General features: G+C 30.9%; 1 protein-coding gene across 2 annotated transcripts in view; it reads left to right on the top strand.

Annotated features, from left to right (window-relative positions):
- The window catches only part of LOC114340495 (vanin-like protein 3), a 132,642-nt gene that overhangs the window by 75,361 nt on the left and 34,438 nt on the right, over positions 1–22,843 (top strand). Inside the window, exons 5-6 of one of the 2 annotated variants that reach the window (XM_050657296.1) lie at positions 4,321–4,425; positions 19,026–19,211. In XM_050657296.1, coding sequence (XP_050513253.1) covers positions 4,321–4,425; positions 19,026–19,211 — 291 coding nt within the window. The remainder of the gene's footprint in view (positions 1–4,320; positions 4,426–19,025; positions 19,212–22,843) is intronic. The other variant, XM_050657297.1, reaches the window with a different exon arrangement.

Below are 22,843 nucleotides of genomic sequence, written 5' to 3'. Positions count from 1 at the left end.
TGGCGCTGGCGTCCATGACAACGCGCAAACGCGTTGTTAAACTGGATTCTCTAACTACACCTAAGTGCGGAATAAAATATTTATTTTCAGATTTGGCATTTAGCAGAGTTAGGGGTACATAATGAGCATGTTTAAGTTCAATTAATTCATCAATAACTTTTTTATAGTCTTGATAAAAGTTGCAATTAGTTTTAAATTTATTTTCTAAAGAAATGAAACGCTTTCTGGCCATGTAATAAGAATTTCCTAACTTTAGATTTTCTGAAGGTGATTTCAGCGGCAAACTTACTTGAAATCTACCATTTTGTAAAATTTTGGTTGTAGAACGGAATAGGTTTTCAGATGCCTCATCAGCTTCTGAAAGATAGAATTTATTGGGAATTTCCTCGATTTCCCAGAATTTCTTTAAACGGCTGTCTAATTGTAATGTGGAAAGAAGTGAATTAGATTCAGTTAAAACTTCTGAACTACTGTCTGTAACAGATATATTGGATACAGTAAAATGATCAGGAACTGTACCAGCTACCACGAAACCTAAGTGAGACTCTTGTAAGACTGGAAGATTTTTGCCAAGTCTGACGAAGTTAGGTAAAATAATATCGTAATAAAGATCCAAACCAATTAGAATGTCAATTTCAGAAGGCTTAAAAAGTTCGTCGTCTGCTAGAAAGAATTGTTCCGGAATATTTAATTTTTTCACTAGTATTTTTGATTGAGGGAGAGCACAAGTAATCTCGGGTAATACAACTACTGAAAAATGAAAACTTCTTCGACGATCATAATTGGAAAATATGGTTATATCTGACATTTTAGTACAAGTCGAGCCACTCCCTCCTATTCCTGATATATGTACTGACTTGTTATACGTATCTAATTGTAACTTGTTCACAAGCTTCTCTACGATAAATGAATTTTGGGATCCTGTGTCCAAAAGAATTTTCGCTATGCAGAAATTAGCGTTTTTACCAAGTAAGGTTACTTTTGCAGTACCCAGAAGAATATGACTATTTTTTACTGACTGAACAGAGTGATTCGCTGAATGATTATTTGCGGTAGGGTTATTTTCCGTAAAATTTCTCGAAGGACCTTGAAAATTTGTTATTCCTGAATTTTCCTGTACTGGTTGGATATCCAGAGAACGGGTTTGAAGATTTGAATTACTATCGAGATGAGAAGATGAATTATTACCATTTTGAACATGAGCAGTATTATCTAAATAAGAACTATTAGATGAGATTAGAGAGCTATGGTTACCTGCGTAGCTATTAGGTTGAGAATTTGTACCATTATTATATAGAGAATGTGAATGACTCTTACTACTAGTCATTGGAGGAGAATGTTGATTTTCGCTGATTTTTATGTGCATTAACGAATTGTGTGGCTTGGAGCAAAAAGAACATTTTTTAGAGGATTTGCACTCTTTCAAATTGTGTTTACCAAAACAATTTATACATAAATTCTTTGCCCTAATAAATTGCAATTTGGAAGAATGAGGTATATCTTTAAACTCAGAGCAAGTGTAAATTTTATGGCTCTCCTTGTTACAGTAGATACAAATTAATTGAAATTGGCGATTTGAAGTTGTCTCATGCATTGTCGAATGAGATGAGAAATTTTTTCTGGTAGTTTTAGGACTAGAAATTTCAACATTTTCCAGAATTACTGCACGTTTTTCTAAGAATTTTAAGAAATGATTTAAAGTAGGTATTCCATCGTGATTCCTCTCAGATTCATATGCCTTAGCCGATTGAAAATCTAACTTCTTTTTTAGAATAAATATAAGTGTTAAGTCAAATAAATTTTCGGAAGTTAAATTCAAATTTTTTAGTGACAAAATATTCTTTTGAATTGTAGTGATTAATTCTCTTAATGTGTCTGACTTACATTTAGAAATATTATTACAATCAAAAATTGCTTGCAAATAAGAATTTATTATGGCGAATTTGTTTTCGTATCTCTTCTTTAAAATATTTAACGCGATTACAAAATTTTCATTAATTATCGGTAATGAATCTATAAGTTGAAGGCTTTCACCTTTTAAATAACTCTTCAAGTACACAAGTTTTTGGACATCTGTTAATGTCTCATTTTTCACTATGAGCGCATCGAAGAGCTCGATGAACGATTGAAAGTCTCTAATATGACCTGAGAATTGTGAAATTTTTATATCCGGAAGACGAACTGCTATTGGAGCACTACAAGAACCCTCACTGGATGAACTAGATCTTATCTGAGAAGGTGCAGCTTTTAATTTATTAACACAAGCGGTCAAATCGCTTACAAGTTTGAAATATTGATTTTCTGTAAACTCTCTATCTTTTTCTTCTTTGCCTGTATTTGATGCAAGGAATTCGATTTCATTTTGTGCTTTTTCATAATCATGAAATATTAAATGAAGTCTACTTAATCGCGTCTCGAACTGGGTAACATCTAATTCTACGTCTTTTTTGGCTATAAACCAGTTAGACATACGAGTAAGAGAAGACTTAGCAATTTTTCTATATTTTTTGAACTCATCCATTTTTATTAAAGATATTGGAACACGAAAATGTCTTTGATCTTTGAATCACAGAATTTAATGATTTTAATGTCTTTGAATAACTGATAGCCAAATAGAATAATGAAACAAAGGGTATATAAATGGACTTATCTCACCCAGTATATCCTTTTGCTGTTGTGTCTGCGAATAATCTTGAAGAACTTTCCATAAGTTTTATGCTGGTCAAAAATCCGGCTCGATGTAGGCCAAATGAAGAAGTATCGCTTTGGTATTAATTCCCAAACCGTTTTCTCCGTCTCTTGGTTGTAGAATAAATTACTTCTTTTTCCTAATTGGTTTATTTAAAAAGACTACACTTACTAAAGCTAAGTTTAGCTTTTACGCCAGACACATCGAGAATTAATATTGTACAAAAAAGTCCCAAATATTAATTTGGACTTAATTATGAACTATTATAATTGAAAAAGCTATCGTTTTTTTAAATATATGTAACATTGACAAATATTTTTTTTAGGAATTGTCACTCATTTTTTGAGATAGATTTTTTAAGAAGGCCAAAATCGTGTATTAAATGTGACATAATTTTAGGGGCGTAATAAAGCAAAGATTAGAATTTGGATTATATAATAAAGTTTCAACATATATAATATATTATATAATAGTATTATTTCATTTTTATACTATATTATAAAAAATCGTTAAAAGTATAAAAGCTTGAAAAACCATAATCTCTTTAAAAAATGTCGTACAACGATATACAGTAGACCATTTTAAAGGTAATTGATTTCTATTCCCATTACGTGTACCATTGCATATACCTAAAGCACAGGCACAGATTAACCCAAAATGTCGTACAACGATATACAGTAGACCATTTTAAAGGTAATTGATTTCTATTCCCATTACGTGTACCATTGCATATACCTAAAGCACAGGCACAGATTAACCCAAATGTTGGGTTAATCTGTGCCTAAAGTTACGTAGAAAATAGTTACAGAACCATATTTGAGAAATAACAAGGAAAATTGCCCAAAATTGCTGTGAGTGGCGAACTTTGAAAAATCATATTTCGAAAACTATAAATCCTAATTACCTCTACTAAACAGAATTTTAAAGAAGAAATATGTAGATTTTTTTTCTGTATAGCAATATCTATACCTATATCCTCGTGGACAAAAGTTATGGGACAAAAAACAAAATTTCTTTATTTTGGGTTTCTTTGTGCTTTTTCTTCTGAATATATTTTTGTAAAACAAAGTATCATTGACTTTATAAAGTGATATTTAGATAGGAAATTTAACCAGGAACAATTTTTATGTAGATATGTTTGTACCAAAAGTGCATAGAACTCACCCTAATGTAACCTGTGCCCAGGGACTAATTCACCCATTTCTCAAAAACGCACCCCTTTAAATGGTAGCACTCCGCGGTTTTTTCATATATAGATGTCCATTGACCATATTAAATAATAAAACCCCGTTAACGTTGTAGTTCCTTTTAGATATTTTATTTTGAATATAATCATTAGCATATAAAGCGGCTTCGCACACATAAGTTGAGCCAAATGTATTACACAGTTTCATGGTCAAACATTTCCAAAATTTTATCCCACGGTCCGGATGCGGACCGCGGTCCGCTAATTGGTGACCCCTGCTTTAGGCCATGAGTAGTTTTTTCTTTCGATGCCTCCTTTTCATTTAATTATTCGTTATTTTAAAAACACGAAAACATTGAACATATTAAAAAATGGGATAATATTTTAATTAATACGTATGTTATACCATTAAATATGTTAAAAAAATACTAATAGAGAATTTTAGCATTGCAGGCTCAACAAATGTATGCACATGAAAATAACATAACATTATTAGTATCAGGAAACAATAGCCCCATGTCTGGAGGTAGTGGTTCAGGAATTTATGTTGGTAAGTAGGCACGGTTGTATAAAAATCATATTTGATATGATCTTTTATAATTTTTATTTTTAAACGCTTTTATTTAGTTCAATCGTTTGCGTCAAATCTTTAGACGTTAATTTGACTGCCTTTTCTTCAATGCAAATGAATGAAATTTTGCAGACAATATTATGCATTCGCGGGAACAATACACAAATAGTCGATCAAAATTTTTTTTGTGTTTATGAATTGTTTAAATAAAAAAAAACGATTTTAATGGATAAAGCTTAAATTCTCTTGTTTTTTACAATGCAGAAACTTGAAACTTTTACAGATTGTAGCTAATTATATGAACTATACATAATTTCACTTTTTACGTTAATTGTTTACGTTATGCTTCATTTATAAACAATAAAGTTTCAAATTTATCCAGTTTCTGTCCGATTGCTCTCCAGTTTTCAGCAAAAAAAGTTATGGCACCGCAGAGAGACGAATGCTGCACTTAGTATTGTCGTGGGCTTCGACTGTCCATAAAACGCAAGGTTCGACTGTTGACTACGCTGTCGTGAACTTGGGCTCGAAAGTGTTTGCGTAAGGACAGGCTTAAAAGCCTGCATAGCTTACGTTGCAATGAGCCGAGTGCGATCATTAAGGTACGTATCCATACAAGGGTGAACCCCGCTCGGTGTAGCTGCTCAAATGGATACGGCATGCGCTCCCCTACATATAAACCGCAAACCGGTTGAATCGAAGAGGGTAAGCGTCGAGCGGCGATCACCGACGTATCCACTATGTGGAGCTACTACACCTAGCGAGGTTTACCCTTGTATGGATACATACCTTTAGAGATGGAAAGACTGCGAAAACTGTAATAGGTGTAAATAATAATTTTGATTCAAGAAATGTAAGAAGCAATTACAGAAAATGTACAATGTATGTATCAAAAGTTGAAATAAATGCAAAAAATGTATCTGTCATTAACTTACATCCTTTTCTAAACATGACGATATATTTTAATGTTTGAAAAGTGTAAGACTAAAAAGTAAAAAATAAAAAATATGAAAAAAATTTTTTTAAGAAACGCTTTTCTTTAGTTATTAGTGACTAAAATTTAAAATATAAAAAAAACTAAAAAGCAAAAATTTTTGCTTTTTGAAAATGAAAAAATCTAACACAGTCGTTAAAGAAAAGCGTGGGTCGCGTCTTCATCGAATAAACGGTTTGAAGATAGCGCCCAACGCTTTTCTTTAAGAGGATCGGTAAGTATTTTCGGCTGCAATGCTATTCAAATGGGGATTCATTTTTTTCGAATCCTGAGAAAACTAATAAGTATTTTTCAAAAATTTAAACGCAGAATGAAAGATTACGTTATTAGCGAGGGCCGAAAGTCCCTGAGAACTTCTATAATGTTTATTTTAATAAGTTACAGGGGTGAAAAGCTAAGAGAAAATGTAGTGTGATTTTTAATTTCAAATATCTCATTTGAAAGAAACATCTTATATATTCTGAGGGACTTTCGGCCCTCGATAATAATTTAGTCTTTCATTTTGTGTTTAAATTTTTTAAAAATATTTATTAGTTTTTTCAGGATTCGAAAAAAATGGGCACCATGTCCGTGGAAATCGAACATTCGCTATCTTTGCCATACAACGCACTCATTCGAATATAATGTTATGACAACACTCAAGACAGTGACAAGTAGAGATGTGTCCGACCCGCTATTTTGATATAGCAGTTCATTCTGCTACTGATTTTTAACGCTTTTTAGGCTATTGATTATGTATTTTAGAAAGGAACTACAACGTTAACGGGGTTTTATTGTTTCATATAGTCGATGGACCTCTAGACATTAAAAAAACGTGTAGTGCTACCACTTAAAGGAGTGCGTTTTTGAGAAAGGGGTGAATTAGTCCCTAGGCACAGGGCGAATTAGGGTGAGTTCTATGCACTTTTGGTACAAACACGTCTGCAGGAAAATTGTTTCAGGTTAAATTTACTATCGAAATATCACATCTTAGAGTCAAAAATATTTTTTTTACGAAAATATATTTAAATGAAGAACAAGACAAAAACACGAAAGATAGCAGTTTTGTTTTTTGTCCCATAACTTTTTTCCACGGGAATATAGGTATAGACATTGCTTCACAGGAAACAAACTTCCATCCTTTCTATATAAAATGACGTTTAGTAGATGTCTCTGGGATTTATACCTTCCACAATATGATTTTTCAAAGTTCTCCACTCACGGCGATTTTGGGCCATTTTCCTTGTTAATTCGCAAACATGGTTCTGTAACTTTTTTCTACGCAGCTTTAGGTATATGCAATGTTACATTTAGTAGGAAGAAAAGTCAATTATGTATCTTTAAAATGGTCTATCTTAGAAGGCTGTTTGGCTATTTTTAAGCAAGATGTGGTTTTTTAAAATTTTATACTTTTAATGTTTTTTGATATATTTTACGATTATTTTTAAATTCCTTAAATAACTTTTTTATTGTATATTTAGGTATATACATTGTGCAATAAAAAAAGCTTATTTTCTTTACTTTAAAATGGTGTTATGTAAAAAATACTGGGAATATTTTTAAACAAGATATGCTTTTTCAACGTGTGACATATACACATGCAATAGGTCCCACTAAGTTGGAACCATATGGAACTGTTTTATTGTTAACTTTATAAAAAAAATTATTTTTTTATAAAATGCTCTGCATAGTCTAAAACCTAAGATGCAATCATCAGATATAAAATTTTATCGATAGTATACGAGGTATGTTAAAAAATATGAATTTCGCTCAAGAATAAAGTACCTTTATATTTCACAATATCGGAAAGTGTTATTGACAAAAGTTATTTGGAATTAAAAATTATGTTATAATATGCAATTATGCCATTCTAATTGAAAAAATAAGAAAATTTAAAATTTTTCTCAAATTTCGGATACCCTTGGATATCCTACGAATATCTTGTTTAAAAAGAGTCCTAGAATTTTTTGAAATACACCATTTTAAAATAAAGAAAATAAGCTTTTTTATTCTACAATGTTTAGAACTATATTGTACAAGAAAAAAGTCATAATGAGAAAGTTAAAAAATAATCATAAAAAATATCAAAAATCATTAAAAGTATAAAACCTTGAAAAAGCATAACTTGCTTAATAATAGTCGTACAACCTTATACAATAGACCAATTTAAAGGCAATTGACTTCTCTTTTTACTAAATGTACCATTGCCTATACTTAGAGATTCGTATAAAACAGTTACAGAACAATGTTTGCGAAATAATGGGGAAAATGGCCCAAAAATGCTGTGAGCGGCGAATTTTGAAAAATACTGTTTCGGAAACTGCAAATTCTAGAGACTTCTACCTAACGCCATTTTAAAGAGAAAGGATGGAAGTTATTTTTCACTGAAGCAATGCCTATACCTATATCCCTTTGGAAAAAAGTTATGGGGCAATAAACAAAATTGCTATCTTTCGTGATTTTTTCTTGCTTTTCTTTTGAATATATTTTTGTAAAATAAATTATTCTTGACTTTAGAATGTGATATTTCGATAGTAAATTTAATCTGGAATAATTTTCCTGTAGACGTGTTTGTACCAAAAGTGCATAGACCTAACCCTAATTCGCCCTGTGCCTAGGGACTAATTTTCCCCTTTCTCAAAAACGCACCAATTTAAATGGTAGCACTCCGCGGTTTTTTCAAATTTAGATGTGCATTGACCACATGCGACAATAAAACCTCGTTAACGTTGTAGTTCCTTTTAGCTGTCTTATTTTGAACATAATCAATAGCCTATTTACGATGATAATAAAATCAATCAAATATAATCTAGTAAAATAAAATTACGCTACATGTAAATCAAAATGTAAATTCGTACAGGTTGAAACAAATTTTATATCAAAGTTTAGGTGGGTACAAAAGATATTTTCAAGAAAGTATCCAAATCATGCAAGGGGATCATTATTTAAATAATTAAAAAGGGGTCATTTTTGCAAAAAACTTACTTTTTAACTGCTGAGGTCATTCAATTACTAATGAAGGTGTATAGGACTGTTTTCTGCAAAGTTGAAGTGTAAATTTTTCACATCAGACTTACAAAATTAAATTTGACCCCCTATTTATTTAAATAATTATACATAAAACTTTAAAAACAAATTTGCAAAAAATTATTTTTAGCGTTTTAAATAAGCACTATACAATATCTTATTTTACAGGAGAAGTTGCGCTATGTTATCAGTATTAATCAAAAAAAATTGGTCCAAAAATATTTAATATTTTTTGAGATATTGAACTTGTTTATTAAATGTTACTCTATTTTCAATTGCAAAAACGCGATTGTTGCCAAAGAAGTATTCACCTGTATTAAATCTTATTATTTTTATTTTCTTGTATATTTTCGATAAATGTATCGATAAATTCAAATTTCAATTAAACTTCCCCCTAAAATGGCATTTGAAAATTATTCAAATTTGTTTATAATTTGTTTTTTTAATAACGTCGCGGGGATTAAACATTTTGAAATACCGTTTCGATAATTGGATTCCTGGGAATTTTTCACTAATTAACAAATTTTTTTGTCTTTTTTTCCTCTTCTTTTTTCTTTCTTGGAGTTATATTACTACGGGCCCTTTTAGGGTTAAGTTTCATTAAGAATGTCGAATCTCTAAGTTGTAGATTCTAGACCTAAAAATATTAAGATTGGTCTAAAATCACTTAAATAAAATGTGGCTACTTACTGAGTTACAGGGTGTTTTATTTAAAAATTTAAAAATTATTTTTACCAAGTACTTTCAAACTATTTGACGTATCCTTATCGTACTTGGCAGAAAGTGTAGGTACTATACAGTCTACTAAACTGTGATAAACAAAAGTTTCTAGCTACTACCAGAGGCGTACGACAGGGGATAGTTAATGGTTGACCCTTCCCAAATTCTACGCCACTGAGGGAATTACTATTTTAGCGAAATTTTTCGATTCTCTAATACTTTCTATGTAAATAATATACTCTTTACTGGTACCGATTAAGTCATTAGTTTTCGAGATATTCGACGTTAAAAATGAAACGGCATAGTTATTTTGATTCATTCATTCATTCATTTTAAACTTCCAATATCTCTCAAACTGATGACTTTATCGATATCAATAAAGTTATTTACATACAAAGTATTGGAGAATCGAAAAATTTCGCTAAAATAGTAATTCACTCAGTGGCGTAGAATTTGGGAAGGGTCAATCATTCACTATCCCCTGTTGTACGCCTCTGGCACTAGCTAGAAACGTTTCTTAATCACAATTTAGTAGGGTGTATAATAGCTACACTTTCTGCCAAGTATGACAAGGATACGTCAAATAGTTTTAAAGTACATGGTAAAAATAATTTTTAAATTTTTAAATAAAACGCCCTGTAACTCAGTAAGTAGCCACATTTTATTTAAGAGATTTTAGTTAAATCTTAATATTTTTAGGTCTAGAATCTACAACTCAGAGATTCGACATTCTTAATAAAATTTAACCCTAAAAGGGCCCGTAGTAATATATCTCCAAGAAAAAAAGAAGAAGAAAAAACGACAAAAATATTTTGTTAATTAGTAAAAAATTCCCAGGAACCCAATTATCGAAACGACATTTCAAAATACTTAATCCCCGCGACGTTATTAAAAAAACAAATTATAAACAAATTGGAATAATTTTCAAATGCCATTTTAGGGGGGAGTTTAATTGAAATTTGAATTTATCAATACATTTGTCGAAAATATACATAAAAATAAAAATAATGAGATCTTAAGCAGGTGAATATTTCTTTGACAACAACCGCGTTTTTTCAATTGAAAATATAGTAACATTTAATCAACAAATTCAATATCTAAAAAAATATTAAATATTTTTTGACCAATTTTTTTTTTGCTTAATACTGGTAACATAGTGCAACTTAGTCTGTAAAAAAAGATATTTTATAGTGCTTATTTAAAACGCTAAAAATATTTTTTTGCAAATTTGTTTTTAAAGTTTTATATACAATTATTTAAATAAATAGGGTTCAAATTTAATCTAGTAAGTCTTATGTGAAAGATTTTCTCTTCATTTTTGCAGAAAAAAATCCCATAGACCTTTATCGATAAGTGGATTTCCTCAGCAGTTAAAAATATTTTTTTTTTGCAAAAATGACCCCTTTTTAATTATTTAAACAATGATCCCCTTGTATGATTTGAATACTTTCTTGAAAATATCTTTTGTACCCATCTAAACTTTGATATAAAATTTGTTTTAACCTGAACGAATTTACATTTTGACTTTTTTTTATTTTATTAGACTAATAGTTGTTTATTAAATAGTATTGATAGTGTATTTGAAAAATAATAATTGAGTACGTACGCTTCAAGTACGTACTACATTTTTGAAGATTTCACTACACTTAAAAAGCATTTGCTTTTCTCCGTAGTATTTGCTACTATTTACCAGCCTACATAGAAGAATGTACTACGCTTTTGAAGTATGTGCTTGTTTAGTAGTATTTTGCTTCAGTTTAAGTGAAGTTGGTGGGTGGACATCTTCGGCGTCGGTATTGTTTTGTTACAATATGACAGCATTTATAAATGTGTCATAGAAAAATTTACAAACTAAGAAGAGGATTCTTAATTTTTGGGTCATTCTTTTATCAAATAAAATTTAATAATTGTGAAGAAGATTAACAAATAACAATTGTTCATTTTTATCCTCGCGTAACTCTTTTGTCGCTTCGGATCTGAGTCACTAATTTTTACTCATGTACTAATATAGGTACGTAAAAATGTGAATTCACAAATCACAAGCACATGGAAAACTAATTCCATCACGATTGGTGTAATGCAGACACGGCTGGCGCTACGCTTATTAGTAGATACTTCTGGTCAGTAGTAGGTACTTCTGTTGTGTAGTAAGTTCTTCTCAACAAACGCACCTACTTTTATGTAACAGAAAATGCTACAAAGTAGTGACTATTTGCTGAAGCAATAGCATCTACTACGTTTTATGCATTCCGCCCATTTTCTTGAGTGAATTAGTAAATGTTGGCTTCATATTTTAATAAAGATGATTTTAAGATTTTATAATTAAAGGCTTCGCTTTTTACGGAGAGCTTTAACGCTTTTTTTTTCTCGAAGAAAAATGATATTTTCGGCTCCTTTTACTAAGTGACTTCTCTATTGAGGTTGGCGGTCAATGTGGCAAATTTCTCTCTATTCTGGGCTTGATGAATTAAGTCATTTCCTGTTGTGTGGGTGCAATCTCTGATGTTTCGGAGCCAAGATTTTTTCTTTCTTCTTTAACCCCTTTTACCTTCGATCTTGCCTTTTAATATTACCTGGAGCTGCTCAAATTCCCTATGGCGCAATATGTGTCCTACATATGACGTCTATCTAATTTTGATAGTATTGACCAGATGAGGACGTGTGTTTATTATTTTCAGTAATTTTTCATTCGTGGTTCTGCTGGCCCAGCTTATTCTTAACATTCGGCGGTTCATCCACATTTCGAATAAATTTAATTTGTTAACGTCATACTGTTTTAATGTTCAGGTCTCGCAACCATATAGTAATAGAGACCACACATTCACACATAACACTTTAGTGTTCTCAATCTTATTGTGACTGATAGCTTGGGGTTACAGAGCATTTTACGCATGTTCATGAAACCAGACCTTGCTATTTCAATGCGTCTTATGATTTCTTTTCAGTGGTCTAGTTGAGTATTTAGCTCTCTGCCCAGGTATATGAAGCTTTGGGAACTCTGAAGAATGACTTTAACAGCCTGTGACTTTCTTCTGATATTATGTTGGATATGATATGTATCCATATCTTAAGTTGGTCTTCTGTTTCCGCTTATAAACTTTTTTTCTTTTTCGACTATTTGTATAGTATATAAACAATGGTAACCACTGAATACATAATTAGTGTAAAAATAATCCTATCATTTATACAAGTAAAGGTTATCCAAGAACATTCAAAAACTGAACAAAACCGAAATAGCCATCTCTACACCTTTCTAATGACAATGTCACTGTCAACCTAATGTTTACATCTGCAGTTTCCATACCAGTGAAAATTTTACTTCACGTAATTTGCCGTGTAAAGACAGAAAAAGTAGCGATAGCCGTAAAATATTTGTGAATTATGTACCCATAGCCTTAACGAATGTGTTAGATTTTTCCATTTTTTTAACGAACGTTTTTTTCGACTAATATTTCGAGTTTGATTTTTTTATTTCAATTCAATTCAAAAATTTTATTTCCGAAGAAAATAGAACTTTTAATGAGACCAAGTTTGTGGTTACGCCTTCGCGGTTTTTATTGCGTGCAAACCGTACGAATGTTGAATTAAAGAAAACTAGGGGAAGTCTATCATTTGCACCTCACTTCCCGTCTATTCAACGTGGCAAAATTCCAACGAAAACATGGTCTCTATACTCAGTTAGGCTAAGGCCAGACAAGCGATAGTTTATGGCATCGTAAGAGTCGTAAAATGAAGCGCTAAAATGGGTCCCACGGTGAGAGTAGTGGATGGCCAGACGAGCTGTAAAATATCGCACAGCAACATAGCAACATAGGATAGGACCCATTTTTCGCGCTTCATTATTATACGGCTCTTACGGCGCCGTAAATTATCGCTTGTCTAACCTTAGTCTTAGGAGTAAAACTAATACAAAAGAATTTAGCCGTGAAACGTAAACAAGAGACACGTATTATATTTCAGTTCGTTTACAGAGCGCCATAAGCACCCTAGCTAGTTTCATCCTTATTAAAAATCATCAGATAGTGATCATTGATCAGCATTCTTTTTTATTTTTCGTATGCGCTAAACCAACTTACTGCTTTTTTTACATTTTTTTCCAAACATTGCATTTACCAACATTTACAAGCACAGTAGAACCCCGCAAATCCGAACCCCGCCAATCGGAACGTTCGGCAAATCCGAACCAACGGAAAGTGAAAAAAATTAAAAAATTTAAGACAAAAACTTAAAACATGTTTGTTATACAGAGTATAACCAGAATATTGAACAATGTAGGAGAATAGAAGGACTTTGACATTTAAAATTTCTTAAAAATAAATACGTACTTTATACGTAGTGCAGTGCTTATAAAGGTTAAACATAAACTGACTTTGGTTTTCTCGTAGTCAACTTGAGTCCAAAAATATTGTCCACGCTCTTGCGAGAACGTTTTGCGACTTAAAATTAACGACAATGAAGGCTAACTTTCGGATAATCCGAAATTTTTGGAATCCGAATAGGCTGTCCCCCCAATTAGTTCGGATTTTAGGGGTTTTACTGCATTTACAAACATTTACATTTTTTACGTTGAGTAATTGCTCAACGTAAGACAGAAAGGCAGGGTGTGTCATTGCGGGACCATATAACAAACGAAGAACTACGATTGAGAACAGGAGTCACAGATGTTGTAGATAAGGTGGCTAAACTTAAATGGAACTGGGCCGGTCATGTGGCTGACAAATGGCAGATGGACAAAGAGGTTGCTAGAGTGGAGACCAAGAGCCGATAAAAGACGTAGAGGAAGATTACCCACCCAATGGACGGACGATATGAAAAGAATGACCACTAATTCGATTCTAAGCTCCCAGGACAGAAGCCAGTGGACGGAAATAGGGGAGGCCTATATCCAGCAGTGGATGCAAAGGGCTGATTGATGATGATAAGGATGACATTTTTACAAACATTTTTACATTTTTTTTATATGACAAGTTTGCTATTTGGAACATTTACTGAGGAATGAGGGGTATAACTATGAGACCTTGAGATTGATTTAATGGTCAAAGATGAAAGAATAACAGGTTCAGGAAGAAGGCAACATTTGTGGCTGCGATACTGGATCAAGAATAAAAATGGAGGAGAAATTTTACGTACCTAGGCCAGAGGGGGATAATTAGTTTGATTAGATAATTATTTCGATTGCTGCAAATTTTTTTCGGGATGGAAATTAAGGGCCGGTTGTTCGAATGCTAATCAACAATGATCACTATCAAATATTTAATTACTGTCACAACTGTCAATGTCAACTTTGGTTGGGTTGCTGAAAGCATAATTGATTATAATTATGAGATTAGTTAATCAATTAACATAACAATTATTAACATAATTAACTAACTAATTTTATAATTGTAATCAATAATTATGTTTTCAGCAACTAAATCAAAGTTGACATTGACAGTTGTGACAGTAATTAAATATTTGATAATGATCATTTTTGATTAGCATTCGAACAACCGGCCCTAAATGTCTTATAATCATCCTGTTTACAGTTAAACTAATTACATTTCTAAGGGCCGGTTGTTCGAACGCTAATCAACAATGATCACTATCAAATATTTAATTACTGTCACCAACTACTGTCAATGTCAACTTTTATTGGGTTGCTGAAAACATAATTGATTATAATTATGAGATTAGTTAATCAATTAACATAACAATTATTAACATAATTGATTAAGTAATTTCATAATTGTAATCAATTATGTTTTCAGCAACCCAAACAAAGTTGACATTGACAGTTGGTGACAGTAATTAAATATTTGATAATGATCATTGTTGATTAGAGTTCGAACAACCGGCCCTCAATGTAGTACGTATTACATAAAAAATTCTTTCTCGTATTATCTACAATAATTGTATCTGGTATTATTTACAATGAATACCATAGTGAAGTGTAAATATAATAATAATTATTACATTTCTATTGTATCTAGAAAAAAAATATATCTACTACAGTATTTCTCATGATCATTTTTCAGTGCGTAACAAATGATAGGAAAAAGGGTAAGTCCGTGATAATACACATTTATGACATTTATTCTAACATGACATTTTAGTTAAATCTGACAGTTGTCACATTTTATTTTCAATTTGGAATAAAAACAAATCAAAAGTGTTTCTTGCATTTATAAAATGGTATTTTCTTTGATTTGTATAGTCTTATAAATTATACAGATTATATTTGTAATATTCTTATCTAATTAAAAAAAAAATATTTTTTTAATATGGCGCCATCTATCGACAACTAGAATAACCAGAATAAATGTTATAAAAATGTCACCGACGAAATGTAATCACCGACGTGCCTTTTTTCTGTCACATACAATTTAATGCATTAGAAAGAAATCTAAAAACTGTGACGCACTGAAAGATGATCATGAGAAATACTGTAGATATAGTTATTTTCCTAACAAGTGCAGAAAGTCATACTTTCCCGCACGCGACCGCAGTCGAGTGCGAAAAGAGACTTTCTGCAAGCGTTAGGAACAATATTTTTTCTACGAGTCTTTAAAAAATGACCAAATCTTAATCAATTAATTTAATTAATAAAAAAATACATACACAAATTAATTCTTTGACAAGGTTGTCAAAACCAAAGATTCAGCATAATTGGTTAGCATGACGACGATCTTGGTTTCCATGACGACGATTCAAAACCACTGTTATTGTCTATTGATTTTACTTTCGAATATTATGTCAAAATTATTTTATTTCATCGAGGGTCTAGGACGTTTCATCGCCGCCGTTTCGATGCCGCCAGTTCGATGCCGATGCCGGCCGATTCATCGCCAGTCAATTAATCGCTATCTGATATATTTCCGAATTTTCGACAGTTACAATTATTAGTTATTTTTAGTATTAATTAGGAATTCTAGGAAATGCGAGATATGACGGCGATGAAATGGACTGGCGATGAACCGGCGGCATCGAAACGGCCGGCGATGAACCGGCGGCATCGAAACGTCCCATTCCGTTCATCGAATTCTGGCGTTAATTTCAATAAAACATGAACACAATAATATATAGTATTTTTACTACAAAAGCGATATTACGTAGGTCAAAATTTTTGACGTAAGAGAACTGTCAAAACATTAGAATGTGACTTTTCATTATTGTCATGTTTATAATAAACATGGCAATAATGAAAAGTTACATTCTAATGTTTTGACAGTTCTCTTACGTCAAAAATTTTGACCTACGTAATATCGCTTTTGTAGTAAAAATATAGTATTTTTACTACAAAAACGTTATTACGTAGGTCAAAATTTTTGACGTAAGAGAACTGTCAAAACATTAGAATGTGACCTTTCATTATTGCTATGTTTATTATAAACACGGCAATAATGAAAAGTCACATTCTAATGTTTTGACAGTTCTCTTACGTCAAAAATTTTGACCTACGTAATAACGTTTTTGTAGTAAAAATACTGTACTATAAATTTGAAATAAATTAGTAAATAATATCTAAATATTAGTTTATTGCATGTATTATAATTACTTTAAGGCCATATTAACATATCTAAATTAACATGCGTGCGGAAAAGTAAAACGCGTGCGGAAAAGTAAAACGCGTGCGGAAAAGTAACACGCGTGCGGAAAAGTAAAACGCGTGCGGAAAAGTAACACGCGTAGTAGTATACTAAAATGCGTGCGCGAAAGTAGACATTTTTGCACGCTCGTAGAAAAAATTATTTTTCAAACTCTTTCAAACTAGTTTGACTAGTTTGAAATTTCAAACCTGTAACCATTATCTAGTTTGATTTGACTTGAATTATTTGTCAGAAGGATTGACTTGAGCTTGACTTAATGTCAAGTTACACTCAAGTCAATTTGAAATATTCAAGTCAAACCTGGGCAACTCTACTCTCGTACCAACAGCATTTATGAACGCGGAATGGTTGGGAAATACTTGGGGAATGTACAAAGCTTGTACATTCTCTTATGAATCATGACTCACAAACTCACAATGTTAATCGTAATAACACTCAATAAACTCAGACTTCAGTCTGAGTCAGCCTATACATATATAGTCCAGGGCGCATCTGTTTTGAGATGGACGTTGAGAGGTGACTTAAATTTTTTTGCAGAAATTGCTTGAAAATAACTCAAATAATAATATTTGAGTTATCCTCCCGCTCAAAATGGTCCGGAACATTGTTTAAATAATCAAAATGTCAAAATATGAAGGAAAAATTCGATTTTTTTATTGGTTTTTTAAATATAACTTTAAAACTATTTATTTCTGAGAAAAGTTGTACCAACGTAAAAGTTGCGTAATTAAATTTCCTACAATATAGAATTGATTAAAAATTTAAAAAATAGTCACACTTGTTGCAAAATAGCCATAATTGCGAAAAAAACATACAAAAACAAGTATTGGCATTTTACGTTTTTCAACCATTTACGCTATACTTAGGACCTTCATATTTTACCCAGAAAAGCTTTATGATACATTAAAACAATACTGTAAATTTCATTAAGATCGGTTCAATAGATTTTGCAAAATAAATTTTGCAATCCAGCTTTCGCAAAAAAAATTCATTTTTTCAAAATGTCACAGGACTGAAAATAAAGCAGGTAGCAAGTTGAATTTTTTTTGCTTATAGAGGTGTACTGTACCTTTCATTTGCAATTCGCAAAATTAAAATCGATGAGTTACCACGGCGTCAGAAAATTTTTTAAATGAACATTAATTTTTGGTGCTACGTGCAGGACAGCGGTGTTCGATTCACACAAGTTGATTTCCACCAAAATTTCTTCCAATCTTTATCTAATATATTATTTTCTTACTCTATATTTTGTTGTATTTTAATATTGTAATTCCACAAAAATCAAACTAATTTTATTATTGTTTGTGAAATATTGTTTAAACAATTGCATATGTCTAAAAATAATAAACTTTTATTCTCTAAGTTAGAATATATGAACAAAGAAAGTTTTTGCTACAAAAAGTGTTATTTCAAAAGATAGAGTATGTGTTTTTATTTTGTAATAAACAAATTTATTTATTTATGTCGAAATGTAATAAAAATTAAAATGTATCAATATTTATCAAAGGTCATTAGAATGCCCAATCAAAGCAAACTATCAGTTGTCCTGCGCGTAGCACCAATAATTAATGTTTATTTAAAAGAATTCCTGACGGCGTGGTGGTTAATCGATTTTAATTTTGCAAATTGCAAATGAAAGTTACAGTATACTTCTATATGCAAAAGAAATTTCAACCTGGTATCTGTCTTATTTTCAGTCCTGTGACATTTTGAAAAAATGAATTTTTTTTGCGAAAGCTGGATTGCAAAATTTATTTTGCAAAATCTGTTAAACCAATCTTAATGAAATTTACAGTATTGTTTTACTGTATCATAAAGTTTTTCTGGGTGAAATATGAACGTCCTAAGTGTAGCATAAATCTTTGAAGAACGTAAAGTTCGAATACTTGTTTTTGTATGGTTATTTTCGCAATTATTGCTATTTTGCAACAAGGGTGACTATTTTTTAAATTTATAACCAATTCTATGTTGTAGGAAATTTAATTATGCAACTTTTATATCAGTACAACTTTTCTCGGAAATGAATACTTTTAAAGTTATAATCAAAAAACCAAGAAAAAAATCGAATTTTTCCTTCATTTTTTGACATTTTAAGTATTTAAACAATGTTCCGGACCTTTTTGAGAGGGAGGATAACTCAAATATTATTATTTGAGTTATTTTCAAGCCATTTCTGCAAAAAAATTTGAGTCACCTCTCAACGTCCAAATGTACTAATATTTTTACAGATGCGCCCTGGTCCAATATAAATATTATAATTTTTATATTTTTAGGTGAAAAAGGTCCCGTGGAAACCATTTTAATTGGAGAAAATGGAGGAACTAAATTTTTAGTAAAAACCGTACCAAATCTGAAAACGGAAGACAACTTTGAGCTAGACATAGTAGAAGATAAAGATATTGATGACTTGGCTATAAAGCTAGATCATTTCTTCCTATTAAGGGATCTTTCAATGGACGGTAAATTTTCAGTTTTTGTTCTTAGGTTTTGTTGTTCAATTTGAAGTTATGTATATTGCCAGTTTTATTTATATTATCAATCTCATTTTTTCTCTTGATCAAGGTATTTTCTGATCTCTTGATCTTCTTGATCAATCTCATTTTTTCTCTTGATCAATCTTGATCAATCTCATTTTTTTCTTGATCAATCTAATTTTTTCTCTCTTGATCAATCTCATTTTTTCTCTTTTCGTTATTCGGTATAATCCAGATATAATCGATGTAGTCATCATCATCATCACACAGCCAAACTTATCCACTGTCGTACATAGGCCTCCTCAAGATGTCTCCACCCTTCTCTGTCCTGCGTAGCTGCAATCCAGTTTGTCGCCATTCTTTTAATGTCGTCGGTCCATCTGGTAGGTGGTCTTCCACGACTTCGCTTGTCGATGTAGTAGACTGCTTAAATTTATTTTTATAAATTTATTTTGTTTAAATTTTCCCTTTCTGTAAATATTAGTTTTGCCACACCTTTTTGGTTTTTAATTGTCCTATGTACATTTTTATGATTTTTTATTTTTAACTTCGTTTTATACAATATCTCCCTGTATGTTGTATCCATATGGAAAACTTTTTTATTATTAATTTTACGAAAAAAATTTATTCTTAATAAAATGCTCTGGATAGTCAAAATCTAAAACTCAACCATCAGATATAAAATTTTATGAATATTATACGAGGAGTGTCAAAAAATATGAATTTCGCTCAAGAGTAAAGTAGCTTTATTTTTCACAATATTGAAAATTGCTATTAAGGAAAGTTGTTTGGAATTAAGAACTATATTCTAGTATGCAACTACATTCTTCTAATTTAAAATTTTTTAAATTTTTATGGATAACCAACATTATATTCAGTTATTTCAATTAAAATAAGTCTTTTATTACTAATTTTACGAAAAAAGTTATTCTTTATAAAGTGTTCTTCATTGTCTAAAACCTAAAATATAACCACTAGTGGAGTCACTGAAGGTGGATATGAGCTATTACCTCCGATTTCGTTCAACCTCCCTCGATTTGCATGAAAATTGGTGAGTGGTTAGAGGATATCTCAAGAAACAAAAGTGACATGGTGCCAACTTGCGCTTTTACCCTGGGGGTGGATGCCACCCCTTCTCGGGATGAAAATTATTTTATTAAAAATAACCCCATAATTAGATAGGGGGACAAATTCTAAGCAAAATTTGTTATATAAAGTTATTAAAATAAATCAAAACTTTTTGAGTTATTAAAGATCAAAACTTTTAATTTTTCGTGAGAAAAATGCATGTTTTTAACCGATTTTTCATAAATAACTCAAAAATTATAAGTTTTAACAAAAAAGTTATTTTTACCAAAATTGAAGCTAATAAAAAATTAAATAAATTTTTTACTAGAAAAACCTTTTAATGTTAACTAAAAGTGAGTTATAGGTAATTAAATGTATATATTTTTTTGGCGAGTACCCAAATCTAAGTATTCAAGCTTAAATTACGGGAAAATGATGTATTTTATAACATAAACGTATAAAACATTTGTGAGAGTACTTAGAAATATCTATCAAATGAGATACCGGACAAGTTAATAGCGTTAAAATTTATGCTCCAAAAATGTTTCAAACTTTATCTTTTAAAAAATTTTCCAAAAAATGGTATCGTTTTTTTTAATAACTTCTTTAATTTTTAAGATATCAGGTTCAACTAAAAACGGTTTGAAAGATAATTCCAAAGGCTATTAAAACGCTTTAAAATTAATCTTTTACACACCTTACTTTTTTAAAAATCAAAGATTAAATGGCCACGGTTACATGGTTCTCGCAGCAAAATTTAAGCTTTAAACGTTTCTATCTCGTTTATTTTTCACCATACAGAAATGGTAAAAAAGTATAATATTTGATATATAAAAAATAAAATTTGGTTATTTACCATTTTTCACGTATATTGAGTATTTTTATAGTTATTATCAAAAGAAAATGAAAATGACGATAATTTTAAAAGTTCTGATTTTTTTAAATTATATGTTTTTTCAAAATATGCATTCTAAACCGGTGAAAATTGTTAAAATCATTACTTATGCTAATACAAAGAAATTTTTTTAAGGATTACTATAAATTTTAATTTTTGTGGAAATGGAGTACTTTTTACTTTTTCCTAAAAAATTCGAAAGGTTTCTCTCAGTTTCATCATATCTTGCTTAATTTTGATGCTATTAACTTATTCTGAAGTTCATTTGTTAGGTATTCTGAAGTACTTTGATAAGTGTTTAGCAGGCATATTTTATAAATTGCATCGTTTTCCCGTTATTTAAGCTTGAATACTTAGGATGCTGAAATAGCTATATGGAGATGGTGGTCCAACTCTGAATCGAATATAAACAAAAACTGCCTTTATCTTTTCCATTTTTACTCAGTTTTGAGTATTTAGAAACTGTCTACCGGTCCTTTTCTTAGAAGACGAGAAGGTAAATGCGTGGCCTAAGTGTCCTCTATTCGCTTTCCCCTATTTTCGTCGTCTCTGTGATTATATATTGTAAAATCCAGAGATACGGGATGCAGTCAGAAAGCAGTTTATTAACGAAAAGTCTTAGATTTAAAATATTGTTTATTATATTTTTATTTCAATTATTCTAATTGTTTAAAAAGTAGTAAACTTTGTATCTAGGGCTTTTCGTTGTTTTTCCTCGTAATACTAGAGATGTCGCTAGATTGCGTCTCAAAAGGTGGAATCATTGTATCGCGATGGTTTCCCTTATATAGGCAGATTGTTTATGTTCCTTTCAGAGTTGTGACTACATAGCTTCACTGAGGAGGCATGAGGATACTGAAATAGCTATATGGAGATGGTGGTCCAACTCTGAATCGAATATAAACAAAAACTGCCTTTATCTTTTTGAATACTTAGATTTGAGTACTCATCGAAAAAAATATGCATTCAATTACCCATAACCGGCTTTGAATTAACATTAGTTTAGTACTTTGAGCAAAGAGTGTATTCAGTTTTTTATTGTCTTCAACTTTGGTAAGAATAACTTTCTTGTAAAAGCTAATAGTTTTTGAGTTATACGTGAAAAACAGCTTTAAAACATGCATTTTTTTACGAAAACATAAAATCTTTGATCTTTATTAACCCAAAAAGTATTGATTTATCTTATTAACTTTATATAACAAATTTTGCTTAGAATTTGTCCCTCTATCGATTTATGGTATTATTTTTAATACAATAATTTTCACCCCAGAAAAGGGGTGGCATCTACCCCCAGGGTAAAAGCGCAAGTTGGCATCATGTCGCCTTTATTGCTTGAGGTATCGTCTAACTGCTTACCAATTTTCATGAAAATCGATGGAGGTTCAACAAAATCGGAGGTAAAAACCTTTAGTGACTGCACTACACACCTTATATCAAATTTTATCAATTTTATAGGAGGTATGTCAAAAAATATGAATTTCGCTCAAGAGTAAAATACCTTTATTTTTCACAATATCGAAAATTGTTATTATGAAAAGCTGTTTAGAATTAAAAATTATGTTTTAATATTTAATTACATCCTTCTAATTGAAATATTCTGAACTATAAAGGTACTTTACTTTTGATCTAAATTTATCTTTTTTGACATACCTCG

Source organism: Diabrotica virgifera, chromosome 7, assembly GCF_917563875.1.
Source record: "Diabrotica virgifera virgifera chromosome 7, PGI_DIABVI_V3a".
Taxonomy (NCBI): Eukaryota; Metazoa; Arthropoda; class Insecta; order Coleoptera; family Chrysomelidae; genus Diabrotica; species Diabrotica virgifera.
This window is presented reverse-complemented; position numbering and strand designations above follow the sequence as displayed.